This window comes from Nannospalax galili, unplaced genomic scaffold, assembly GCF_000622305.1.
Source record: "Nannospalax galili isolate Female #2095 unplaced genomic scaffold, S.galili_v1.0 scaffold216, whole genome shotgun sequence".
Taxonomy (NCBI): domain Eukaryota; kingdom Metazoa; phylum Chordata; class Mammalia; order Rodentia; family Spalacidae; genus Nannospalax; species Nannospalax galili.
Genome location: NW_008339003.1, coordinates 2,676,300 through 2,689,834, shown reverse-complemented (window position 1 = coordinate 2,689,834; position 13,535 = coordinate 2,676,300). Strand labels below are relative to the sequence as shown.

Genomic DNA, 13,535 nt, shown 5'->3' with positions numbered 1-13,535 from the left:
GCCCGGACACCCGCAGTGGTCTCTGGCCTGGGAGATCTCCTCCAACCTCAATGGTCCCTAGTGGGGACCTTTCTTGGACACGTAGTAGAAACCGAATCTCCCCCCTTCACCTGATCCACGTAGGGACTGAGGGTGAGCCAGGGTATACCTAGCTCGTGCGGTGACCGCTCCAAGGACGCAGCAGGTGTGAGTTTACATCATTTCCTGTGGCGTTGGCTCCAGAGAAGGGGATCTCACCGAAATCGGAACTCTCCCTTATTTCCAACACCAATTATGAACCTAACACTGCAGGAGTCTTTTACAGAGAAGACGGATGCCTGCTGTCAGCGTCTGGAAACTGCTTCCAAACTGTAACGGAGCCCCAGAAACCTTGGACGTGAAAGATGTGCGAGATTTGCTAATTTGACTTTCTCGTTATCTTTCTGCCCTTCTGAGAGCCCACCTGGATGAGTAGGAGTTAGGCAACAAAGCTAGTTTTCATGTTCTTTCTGCAGCGTGTAGGCAGGCACTCGCTCTTCTTGCAAGGCAGCCACTTCTTGGCTCGGGTACTCCTGAGGACACGCACCATCCTCCAGTGGATAGTCACTGCTCGCAGCGAGTCTGGCCACTTGTGAGGTCGAAGTATGGACAGCCCCCCCAGAGACACCTGTACTAAACTTTAGGGCTTTGAGCCGTCTCAAAGTTGAAGCTTCTTAGAAGGAACAAAGACTCTGTAAAGATCTCCACCCTGTCATCCCTCCCCTTACCTCGCTTTTTTTTTTTTTTTTTTTTTTTCCTTGCTAAGCACTCAGTGTCCTTTCTTTCTGAGGCTTGGGGATGGGTTTAAATCACTGGGGTCCCATTTCTTGATAGCAGCCTGCTTTGAGCTTTTATTCTCTTAAAGTAGCATAGCACACTAAAAGAGAGGCTGGAGATGAACAGTTTGACCCCTTAGGACAGTTCACATTCGTGCAGGAACAGCCCTCCCTTGCCAGCCTCACTGAAGCTATTGACTAGCTCCTCTCCCCTTCTCCCAACATTTCAGTCTGCTTTCATCTGGACAGTCTTTCAGACCACACAAGTGCCTCTTGAATTTATTTAAGTTAAAAGAGTGTTAGAAGAGTCTAGCTAAGGGTGTCTGGTGTTGGTCACGTCTTCGCAAAGCTGAGTACAAATCGATATTACTTATTTTCCCAGCAAAACTGAACACAATGCTGAACAAATAGAATTCTGATCTAGGCAACTGAGTATGGTCTCTGGATTGCACAAGGATTCTCAGCCTGTCTCTGGGCTAGTTTCTTTTCTTTTTATTCTTTTAAAAAATTATTTATTTATTTTTTTATGTGAATGAAGGTTTTGCTTGCATGTATGTAAGGGCAGCAATACCCATAGAGGTCAGAAGAGGGTGCTGGATCCCCTGGAGCCAGAGTTATGGAAGGTTGTTAGCTGCCATATGGGTGCTGGGAACTGAATTCTAGGCCTCTGCAAAAGCAGTGTTCTTAATCCCTGATCCATCCAGTGCCTTCTTTTTGAATATTTTTTTAGAAATATCATTTTTAGAAATATTTCTAGAAGTGCTCTAGTATTACCTCAGGAGAACTACGGTGCAAACACAAAATTCTGAGTTCCAAAATTAATACAGGTGATATTTACACCTGTGTTTCACACATCAATCTAATATACTTCCATTGCATAAACCACACGAGATCTTCTTATTAAAAAACAAAGGTTTTGAGCCCATGATATCTTGATATTTAATTGAATTAGGGGTTTGAATATGTACACAATTCTAAGTTTCTTGACAGTTTTTATTTTTATTTTTTTGTTGTTTGTTTTTGATAGAGTCTCATTATGAAACCCTGGCTAGCCTCAAACTCACCTGTCTTTGCCTCCCCAAGTGCTGGAATTAAAGGCATGTGCCACCATGCCTGTCTGCCTTTTGTTTTACTTTTTTTATTTTTTAAATTTTTTACAAAAACTTTATTGAGAATTTCATACATGCACACAAAGTGTTTTGATCTAATCCATGCCCACTCCCTCCCCTCCAACATTCCCCCCTCTGAAGTGGTAACCCTAAAATCTTTTAAAGATTAGATACAAGCTCCCAAAGACTTTTGACATTTTTTGGCCTTTGGAACAGAGTATGTTGCTAACAGGCCCAAGGACATTTTGACTTTTAGCCAAGAAACTGGCTACTTTTCTTTGGGGTCTTTTTACCCTAACTGCCTAGCCAATTCCTTCCTCCTATTCTTATCACACCATCCTCTGAAGGGGTTACCCAGATTGCTAATAGGGAATCGGGATGCAGAAGAAGTTCTGGCTTCTTCCATGCTGAACAGGGATGCAAGGTGAGGCAATTGGGGTACCCCTTCAGTGGGTCTATCTAAAAGACTCCCAAATTGCCTAACTCTTATCTGAAAGAAGAAAAGAAAGTCCTTGACTGGTAAATAGGACATGTGAAGGGGAAGTAAAGGCAAGACTAATTAGCATTACAAGTTCTAGACAGAGAAATAGAAAAAAGTCAGAACAGGGCAATTTTCAAATGTTCATATGAAACTCCATTGGAGTTTCTTGACAAGGGCTTCCAAAAGCATCCCTCTATTGGGTTCTTCCTTATTTTTCTTTTGTCTTCCAAGGCTGGACTAGTTAGTTGGCTGGGAAGAGTGGCTGGATACTCAGGTGAGGGTTCAGTGATTCTGCTTGGCACTCCTTTAATGAATGAGCACAACCATCAGCAAGCCGAATTGTGACTATGTTTAGCGATCAGGCTCAGCTGAAGTCATGATGATGGTAGGTATTTCATGCAGAAGGGACTGCTGTATAGCATTGTCTTATTAAAAGGACCTGGAATTTAAAAGGATTTGGTGCTAGGAGCCACATATGAGTGAGAACATTCTTCATTTTTTTTCTGAGTCTGTGTTACTTCACTTAGTATAAGTTTCTAGATCCATCCATTGTTTTACCTTTTAAAAGAACTTTCCATAATGGGAAATGTGCAGTTAATCTTAATAGTGTTGTAATTACTAAATGTCTGCTCAGATGTTTCTATGTGCATATAAACTTCTCTTGAGTCATATACAAAGTGTGGATTTTGTCAAAGGAAAGTATTCTGGATAGCTTTAGTTGAAACTTGTAACCTGGAAACAGGGAACCTCAGTTGGGGCATTTCCTCTATCAGACTGGTTTGTTGGCAGGTCTGTGAGGCTTTTTCTTGATTGTTGAATGATTGTAGGAGGATCTGGCCCACTGTGGATGGAGTGAACCCTGGGCTGGTGGTGCTGGGTTGAATAAGACAGCAGGGTGAGCCTGTGCTGGGGGAACAAACCAGTAAGCAGCATCCATCCATGGTCTCAGCTTCAGTTCCTGTCTCCAGGCTCTTGCCTTGACTCCATGATGGACTGTGCTGTAAGCCAAATAAACCCTTTCCTCCCCAAGTTGCCTTTGGTCAGTGTTTTATCACAGTAATAGAAAGCTAACTAGGACAAAAAAGCATGTGTATGTTCAGGGAATCAGAACATAAAAATCTTAGCAGAACATAAAAAGTGGGGAATCAGACACCCCACTTACTGATCACAAGCAATGCAAGAAATCCACTGTGTGTTCACTAACACCAAGCATTGGGCCAGCTCTGTGTCATTGCTATCTGGGCCTACACAAGGTCCCTGAGGTTTCTCTTTAAAGCATATATTTAACTGAATTATGACTGTTTTCTTCTGCTAAATGTATCTAGTCATTAAATCACCTAACACTTCTCAGCTAATCCAAAATATGAAAGCAACCTGCCCGAAGAGTGTGCTTCTACTGACACTAAATTAAGCCTTCCTTTGTTTTCTAGTACATTAATTTAGTAGAGAAATGTAGCTATCCAAAGGCAGGCACACCTTTCCTTCTGGTATTTGTTTTTACAGTCTTTGATCATTTCTTCACACCCTAGTGTTCTCATCCTTTTTTCCATTCTAGTTTATGAAAAAACAGAAACTGTGCACCCACTTCCACAGTCTGATCTGGCAAACAGAGGCCATGCTTTTAAGGGATTTTCTGTTAGGGGGAATTTGCAGAGTATTTTCTTGTTTGGTATCAGTGATCACTACTTGTAAAATAATGCTTATGTGCACCTTCAAGCAAGTTAAACAGTCTCCTTTCATGACTGACCTGCCTGTTTGCTTTGGTCATATGGCCTTCTGAAGTTCTGCCTCTGCAGGTTCCTAGACAGAGAGGAAACCAAGGAATGAGAGGGACAGATGGAGAGGACAATGGATGTGGTCCCCCCCCCCCTTCATTTCAGCACTTGCAGCTAAGAAAAACAGTTCTGAAAGGACCTAGGGAGAACAGGAGGAAATAATGCTTTAAAATTTAAGAAATTTGTTCTTAAAGAGAAGGAGATGAAAACAAGGATCAAAAAGCAAGTTGAACACCATAATTTTCAAGGATTTCAAGACATCCGAAGTTGGACAGTTACAAAGATCAAAAGTCTCTCAAGATCTTAATTTTCACTGTCTTCTCTTCATGCGTTCTAGTCCTGCTCATTACCACCTGCAGAAAACTACACGAATGGATACCATACCAAAATGCGAACAGCCCTTTCATCATCACTCGCCTCTGAAATACAACTTATTTCCAGTCCCTATGAACGAAGGAGACAGAGACCGGCAGATATCTCCTTCTCTGTCTCTCGTGGACTCCTAAGGTCACCACCAAAACGTTCCTTGCTTAAATTTTCTTTGCAAAAAGAATGTCAGTGCAAGAGTTCAGCCGAACCCAGCCGCTCACGTCCCAGATGACACTCACCCAGTACACATTTCCGGGGCCGCAAGAGGGGGCGTGAACGTGCGGGAAGGGGGATGGGCAGACGAACAATTCAGAACAAGTTCCATCCCAAGTCCAGGAGCCCTTCAACTCTTTTTTTCTCATTGAAAAGTGGGAGAATTGGGAGGAGGGGCCCCTTGTCCCTACAACGCCCCTTAGCGAGGAGCAAAGGTCACAGAAATGTCAGTTCAGCTCATTTGCTCCTGGGAGCAACAGGCGTCGGGGCATGCTGGCTGCCACCCACACAGGAAGCCGCGGTACGTCTTCACCCAGCTCTACTTTGTTAAAGCCTCCAAACGTACCCAAACTCCAAACCTACGTCCGTGTGTGGAACCTCAGCATGTCACAGGTAAAACGAAGAGTCCTCGTTAGAGTCTGTAACGTGAGCGCATTTATTCCAACAATCCCCGAACCATCTTCCCTTCTAGGGGACATCCTTACCAACCTCTAAGGTCTCCCGGTATCCAATTTTTCTGGAACTCAGACACCCTGGCTCACAAAGTGCCCACTGCCTCTCCACCCGTACGCACTCCTTCCCTTTCCTAAGTGAATGAGTTTTTAAAAGCCGTCTGCTGTTTGATACAGTCCCTTAAGAGGCTTTGCCAGCGACCAGCAGCACCGCAGAGCTAACTGCTACCCCCGGGATTCTGACCTCCATTAACTAATTCCTCGGCTCCCATCGCCGCGCAGCGAGGAGGCCAGCCCGGAGGGTGGGATGCGAGTGCGTGCGTCGGGCGGGGGCAGCGGCTGCTGCAAGGACCCCAGGGAGCTGCAGCACGGGATCCCCCGTGGGCCCCCAGCACTCGGGCACCTAATGAGCGGCTGAAAGGGAGCCGGCTCCGGTGCGCGTGGCTCGCCGGCCTCCCGGAGTCCCGGGAACCCTGATTGGCCAGCTGCGCCTCGCGACCTCCTTTCATTAATAAATTAGCGGCACGCTCCAGCCGAGCGCGAGCCACCAATCACAATAGACAGCGGCGGCGACAACCGCCGCAGTGTGAGTTGCGGCCGCCACCGGGGCTTCGGCAGCTCGGGCTGCAGCCCGGAGCACCAACCAGAGCTTTAGAACCATTTTATGTTGATGAGATAAAGGGGGACGGAGGGGCGGGGGTGATGGAGGAGGAGGGTAGATGGCAGGGCCCGGGGAGGGGGAGAGGAGCTAAAGAAAGGCAAAGAAATGAGTGATGAGAATACGATGAAAAGAATAACCCGGGAGGGAGGCGCGGGGGAGCCAGGGGGCCAGGACAGGGAGGCGGCCGGCGGCGGGGGGAGGTGAGGAATGGGCCGGGGGCAAATCTGATTGTTTTGGTGGTATATAAGGGGTTTTAAGGAGAGTCGTGTGCCAGACACGCAGCCGCTGAACCACAGGCAGTTTCGCTTTAACTCGAGTGCCTGGGAGTCGCGTGCCAGGAGCCGCACGGCCGGGGACTGACTGACAGACGGACGCGCACTAGCTGCACAGCATACGAGACCCAGGTGGGCGGAGGCGGCCGCGGAGCGCTTGGCAAAGTCGCGGGACCCGCGAACCCCGGTCTAGGCGCGCCACCCTAGAGCCGGGCGGAGGCTCTGCAGCAGAGCCGGACTGGCTGCGGGAACATTCCGCGACACGCGCCAGACAGTCACGCGGGTACATTCTGAGAGCCGACGAGGTAAGCGTCCACGCCGCGGCTTCCAACTGGCACAGCCGCTCCTGACGCCCGGGACTTTCGGGTGCAGCAGCCGAGCTCCTCTCCACCTCGCCCCTCGATCTTCGGGGGTGCTCACCGTGACGCGCCCCACGAGTGTTTCCGCGATAACTTACTTGCCTCTTTCCCCTCCCCCGCTCTCTGCCGTAGGATGTTTGTCAAATCTGAGACTTTGGAGTTGAAGGAGGAGGAGGACTTGCTGGTGCTGCTGGGCTCCGCGTCCCCGGCTTCGGCGACCCTGACTTTGTCGTCCAGCGCGGACGAGGAGGACGAGGAGCCCCGCCGGAGCCGCGCTGCCCGCGGGCAGCTTGGGGCCGAAGCTGGGCAGGGGGCGCCGGGCGGCTTGGCACCTGGGGTCGGGGGCTGCCGGCCCGCGCGCTTGCTGGGCCTGGTGCACGAGTGCAAGCGGCGCCCCTCTCGCTCACGGCCGGTGTCCCGCGGCGCCAAGACCGCCGAGACCGTGCAGCGCATCAAGAAGACCCGCCGGCTGAAGGCCAACAACCGCGAGCGCAACCGCATGCACAACCTCAACGCGGCGCTCGACGCGCTGCGGGAGGTGCTCCCCACGTTTCCCGAGGACGCCAAGCTCACGAAGATCGAGACCCTCCGCTTCGCGCACAATTACATCTGGGCGCTCACGGAGACCCTGCGCCTGGCTGATCACTGCGGGGGCGGCGGCCTCCCCGGGGCGCTCTTCTCCGACGCGGTGCTGCTGAGCCCCGGAGCAGGAGCTGCGCTGAGCGCCAGCGGGGACAGCCCGTCGCCGTCCTCCGCGTGGAGCTGCACTGACAGCCCCGCGTCGTCCTCTGCGTCCTCCAGCTCCAAGTCCCCGTACAGCTGCTCCTTATCGCCGGCCAGCCCCGCAGGGTCAGACGTGGACTACTGGCAGCCCCCAGCTCAGGACAAGCACCGCTATGCGCCTCACCTGCCCCTAGCCGGGGACTGTATGTGAGCAGCCACCTCTGCCACCCACGCCCGGCGTCGGGACGCTCCTTTCCTGTCCTCGCCTGTCCCCCTGCCCCCACTGTCCACACCCTGGCAACCGCTTCACCGAGCAGGCTTAGCTTTGGTGAACTCTTGGGTGGATGGTGCATTTGGCTGTGGGTTAACTTCGTTCAGACCCGCTCTGGTTTATTGAAGGTGTGAGGGAACTTACGGTCAAAGAGGATGGTGCCGGGGTCGGGGGCGGGAGGGGCGCTTCTTCAGACTAGAAAAACACGGAGAAAAGACGGGGGTTTGCGGAGGCCTCCGACATTTCTCCCTCCCCTCCGAGCCTCTGAGCAGTTGGTGTGACTCTCACAGAGGGTACGCAACTGGTTCCTGTGATCTCTTCACCTTCGCTTCTACACAGAGATGTTAATGTCAGTCGGAAGAAACGTATCTTAGCATCTGAATGAATTTACCGGTAACAACATTACCCACATTTACAGAGTCTGGCACCTGCTCCCTTCCCATTGCTGTGGTGGCTGTGGGAATCTCACATGTCAAACCAAACTCCCTGTCTGCTGTGCACTTTGTCTTTTTCCCAGATTCGTCACAATGCCTATTGTCCCGTTCTTCTCTTCCCTAACCCCCACTTTGCCATCTGTCCCTTATGATTTATAAGGGGAAAACTTGTTTTGTTAAAGGGCCAGGTTAGAAGTCATTGTATAATTTGTAGGCTTTGTAAGGATTGAATGCAAGCGTGGAAATTTAGGCTGAACTTTCTATCAAAAGGAAAAATGTGGAGGAAAAGGGAAAAATCAAGAGGGAGGATTGCTTCATGCATTATTTATCTCGACCTTTTAGGGGAGAAGGAACTCCCCCATCCTTTCAAGAGATTAAAAATAAATCAACAGTCTGAAAACCTAAGCAGACATGGGACATTATCAGGATCAGCCACACACGTGTTCCCTTCTATTTATTAAGAAAATTTTCATGGGAAAAATATTTTTTGTATATTCTACAGAGTTTATTCTAGTATGTATTTACATCTTGAAGAGCAAGGAAATTGTTTTGTGATTAAGCTATAAATAAAGTATCTAATTTTCATAACTTAGTATTGCATTCTAATTTCTTTTTTGGGGGGCTCTTTTTGAGACAGGGTCTCCCTGTAGCCCCAGCTGGCCTGGAACTCACTATGTAAACCAGGCTGGCCTTGAACTCACAGAGATCCGCCTGCCTCTGCCTCCCCGAGTGCTGGGATTAAAGGCATGGGCCACCACGTCTGGCATGCATTCTAAGTGTAGAATGAGTTGTGCTTTTCTAAGGTCCTCTCCCTGTTAAATATACTACTTGTATTTTGGTGGCAACGTTTGATGTAGAACTTCACTAAGAAATTACAAAACATGGAGTCATGAAATAAGAGTGCAAATCAATACAAACTCAAACTTTACTTTTAGGAAATCAGTCTCTGAGTTCGGGACATAGTTCAATGGTAGAGCATTTGCCCAGCATGCCAAAGGCCCTGGGTGGCTAAATAAATAAATTTATTTCTGAACAAAGAAGATGAAGAGGTGGAGGGACTTAAATGGTGAGTCATTACAGGCTCCAGAGTCCAGAAAATCTTGATTTTTAAAAAGTAGTGAGGTTGAAATTTATTGGCAGAGTATGTAAAAATTTGTTTCTTCCTCTTCTTTTGGCTGCAATTTTCATCTGTAAACTGAAGGAACTGAATCGTGATCCCTATAGGCTCCCTCTTCCAGCTTTGCCTTCTATAATGTAACAATATTTATAAGCTTGTTATTGCTGGCTGATTTTGTATTAGGCATTTGAACAAACCAGGTGGTTTCAAAAGTCAAACTTCTAGAAAAAAAGGAGATACTCAGAGTGAGTTCAAATACAAATAATCTATTGAAAGAAATAGCTCTGCTTTCTAATCTTTGTTCAAAGAGGAAGCAAAAATAATGTAACCGACAACTTAATCTCCAATGCAGAAATGTCCTGCGATTATCTGTGGTTTAAAAATGACCACATTAGGGGCTGGAGAGATGGCTCAGCAGTTAAGAGTACTGACTGCGCTTGCAGAGGACCCGGGTTCGATTCCCAGCACCCACATGGTGGCTATGAACCATCCTTAACTCCAGTTCCAGGGGAATCTGGAGCCCTCCTCTGACCTCCACGGCATTGCGCGACATGGGTGCACTCACATACATGCAGGCAATTCACTCATACACATAAAAAAAATAAAATAAAATAAAATAAACCAAAAACGACCACATTAAGTTTGGCCACATTCTAGATTTAAGCCCTAGGGGAAAGGACATCTATGAGCACACAAGCTAAAAGAAAATTATGTGGTTTTTGAAAAGGTACTTTCTTCCCATAAAAAGTCATGTTTTTAAATTTTTAAAAAATATTTATTAATTTGATGTGCGTGTTTTGCCTGCATGTGTGTAAGTGTACCCATGTTTGCAATGCCAGTGGAGGCCAGAAGAGGGCATCAGATGGTTGTTAGTCACCATGTGGATGCTGAGAAGGAATCTGAGTCCTCTACAAAAGCAGCCAGTGTTCTTAACCACTGAATCATCGCTCCAGCCCTTTGATAATCTGTTTTTGCTTTAAGCTAAATCCTCTGTTCCTTTGCATAAAGAAGTGACTGCTTCTTCCCAGGTACCTATCTGAACCTCTGCATCCATATGGAATTTTAAAGTGTTTAATATTTTAATAATTACATTTTTACCAAAGGAAGGATCAACTCAAAGAGTTTGCTTAACTTTCATGCTGGACTAAAAGAGGGACCTGTTTGATCCACCTTTTTTTTTCTGTTGAGATGCTAGGAATTGAACCCAGGGTTTCATGGATGCTAGGCAAGCACTCTGTCAAGGAGCCACCCCCTCCCCTCACCCCAAAGCCAACCAGCAAGCAGAAAAACAGTAGTATGAAAGTTTGAAAATAGCTTTTTGATGCCAAACACGCCTATTCTGTTGATGATTCTTATGGTGCTGTATGATGCTTCTTTTGGAAGCTTGCATAGGTCTGTGAAGCAGACTTCTGGGGCAGATAGTCTTCCAGCTATTCAAGATCTTCTCTGCAGAGGCGATCCTATGACCAGGTGATCCTAATGGCAGCAGGGATGGTAGATGGCTCAATCCTTATAGCTTTGAGTAACATGGTTAATGACTCAGCCCCAGCATCTAGCAGTCACCTCTACAGTTTCTCCAGGCCCAGAAGAAAGTACTTGTCCATCTTCTGGAAGCCAGAGTCTGCAGGTAGGTACCCATACACACAGGCATCATGTCCTACACACTAGGGGTTCTGCCTACCATCCCAGAATCATATTCTAGCTTTCCCACCCCAATTTAAAACATATTATTATACGCTAAGTTGGTACAATTATATTTACTTGTCTAATTCCAGTACCTATGAATGCTATTATTGGGGGTAGGGGGCTGGGAAGATGGCTCAGTCCATAAAGGGCTCGTGGTGAAAACATGAGGAGGTGAATGAGATCCCTAGCGCACACACACAAAAAGCCTGGCATAATCCCAGCACTGGGGAGCTGAGCTGGGGAGAGGAAAATTCTTTGGGGGCTTACTGGCGAATCAGTCTATCACAAGCAGTCGGGAACAAAGTTTTGATGGGCTGGGTGTGTCTGTACCACACAGTCCCATGGACCAGGGAGAATGTTATTCTATCTCAGAGGCTCTAAGGACAGATTTGAAGCAGAGCCGTGGAGATGCTCCTCTGGGGACAGCTCCATACTGCCCATGTTGCTAGGTCATTCCAGCTCCAGTGCATGAGCTTGGTCCTGTCCTCACCTGAGTGTAGCTCGAAAACCTTTGCCGGCCATTTGTTCTAGGGTGCTCAGACCTCATTATACTCCCATTTCTTTCACCCGATTTTAAATACAACTGTCTAAGGCCAAGACGGAGGGGGAAAAAAGAGCTGGACTAGGGTCAAGTGAGAGGCTGGTGTTGAGAGAAGAGTCGCTCCTGCTGCTCAATGCATAGGTGGCATAGGCGGTGCAAGGTCGCCGGCCTCCTGTGCCGCTAGGGTCCCGTCCGGCGATAGCCCCCGAAGCCTTTACGTCACCAGCTGGGCGAGGATGCAAAGGCGGCCTGGCGGCCAGGCAAGGCTGGGAACTGCGGGTGCCCTACCCAGAAGAGCTCCACACCGCACAGCCGTGGGCCGTGGTAACTAGGAGGCGACACCTGGAACCGGTTAAAGGCGCCTTCTCACGCGGGGCCAGGGCCTCTCCCAGCCGCCTCGGGCTCCCAGGCCAGCTTTGAATATATTAATTAAATAAAGCAGGCAGCCCTTGAATCGCGCCAGGGCAGAGAGCGTGAAAGTCCTGGCCTCCGAATCAGCAAAAGAAGTGTGTGAAAGGAGAATTAGTGAAATTAGGTTAGGCCAATAAAACGTGAGGGCTGCAGCACCCCCTCCCTCCTCGCTCCCGAAGCCTGGGGCTAGGAGGGCTATCTAGTCTGATCTATTGTTTCCCGCCCTGGCAGGGGGTTCATTGTGTGATAAATAATTCCCCCTCCATTTTCTTTTATTCTTACAAAAATGGGTATTTGCATAATCAGGGCTTTGATGTGGCCAGAAATCAGAGGTTTGGTGTCCCTAAGACTGCTATTGGGAGCGAAGAAACAAAGCTAGGTCCAGATTTTTCTTTCACTCTGCCGCGGGTGTGTGGGGCAGACTGTCACTAACGGCAGCATGAAGGGGCTGTCTCCTTTTTAAAGGATCTACTTTAATGATTAAACTTAAAGAATGTCTAAGGGGAACGTTCTCATTCCCCCGAGCTTCGCCCGTCTTTCGGAATTCATTGTTCTCTGCAGTTTATTTTCCAAAGCTCTTGAGGTGGGGGTGGGGTACGCCTCACTCCCGCCGCCCCACGTGGCTTGGAGTGGGTCCCCGCAGGGGTCCCCGGAGGAGAGAAGAGATCCCCAGTAGTAATCTTCCTGCACCCACTCCACCCCAAGCATTTGATTTTCCCAGTTTGGTTTTTCTAGCCATGATGGATGGGGTTCCTCTTATGCCAGACACCCGATGTACTAAGTAATTCAGTCCGGGAGTGCAATCTGAAGGGATGGGGAGTTCCCTGGGAACGTAGTTTGGGTGCGGTTTTAGAGGATCCCCCTCTTGGGGAAGGAGAGGCGCCGGAAGAAATCCAGTCATCTGGAAAGCAGAATGGGAAAGCTGATGTGGCCAAGCTATTATTGTTTCCCTGCAAGGTGGCATGAGTTGGAAGGCTGGGTGGGAAAGTCTCCTGATGGTGCATGCTCTGTAACAGATGACTTTTCCTCCTCCTGGTGCCAAGGTGGTGGCTGTGGGCTGAGGGATGGAAGTAGGGGTGCTTCTGCTTACTTTCTCTTTCACGTTCCAGCTGCTCTGAGCAGGAAGGGGGAAACGCCGATTTGGATTACTGACAGGGAGTGCCACGCGCAGGGAGCACCTAGGCTCAGCCTGGGTGGGTGCAACCTCCTCTCCTGGCAAATGCAGGAACCGCCGGAAAGCAGTAGGATCCCAGAACACCCACACCACCACCTCCTCCCAGCCCACCCCTTACCGGGTGGACCCAGTCATTCTTCAGGTGGCCCACGGGCTGTGGGGTCTCAGAGCTTCGAGGTGGTGAAGCACTGTCCATTCTCTTGACTTATCTTTAGGTTTTATTTTTTCAAGGCTGTAACTGTATTAGCGTTTGATTTTCTTTCAATCAAGTGTCTAAAGAAAAAAAAGTTAAAAAATATGTCTTCACTGTATATCTTTATTTTGATAATGAATGAGAATATTTTTGTTGTACACTTCCAAGCAATGGGTCCTTTTTTATTTCTTTATTAAATATGTGAGTCCTTGACTCTGGGCTGAGTGTGGTGGTGTACATCTTTAAGCTCAGCACTCAGGAGGTAGAGGCAGGTGAATGTCTCTGAGTTGGAAGCCAATCTGGAGTTCCAGGCCAGCCAGGCAAGCAAGCAAGCAAGCAAGCAAGCAAGCAAGCAAGCAAGCAAACAAACAAGCAAACACACCACCAAGGATCCTCAGTTACTCAGGAAACTTTCTTCAAGGTCTGGTTTTAGCAGCAGCGCTTGAGATTCAGGGTACCTGACTTCAAGTATGAAGTCTAGAGATGTAAGAAATCGGGAA

The 13,535-nt window shown here is 48.5% G+C and overlaps 1 protein-coding gene across 1 annotated transcript; it reads left to right on the top strand.

Annotated features, from left to right (window-relative positions):
• Positions 1-6,030: 6,030 nt before the first annotated feature.
• Positions 6,031-7,582, top strand: Neurog2 (neurogenin 2). Its single transcript, XM_008833715.1, has 2 exons — positions 6,031-6,431; positions 6,618-7,582. The coding sequence occupies exon 2, from the start codon at positions 6,619-6,621 to the stop codon at positions 7,417-7,419; it is 801 nt and encodes a 266-aa protein (XP_008831937.1). The 5' UTR covers positions 6,031-6,431; position 6,618; the 3' UTR covers positions 7,420-7,582.
• Positions 7,583-13,535: the final 5,953 nt, after the last annotated feature.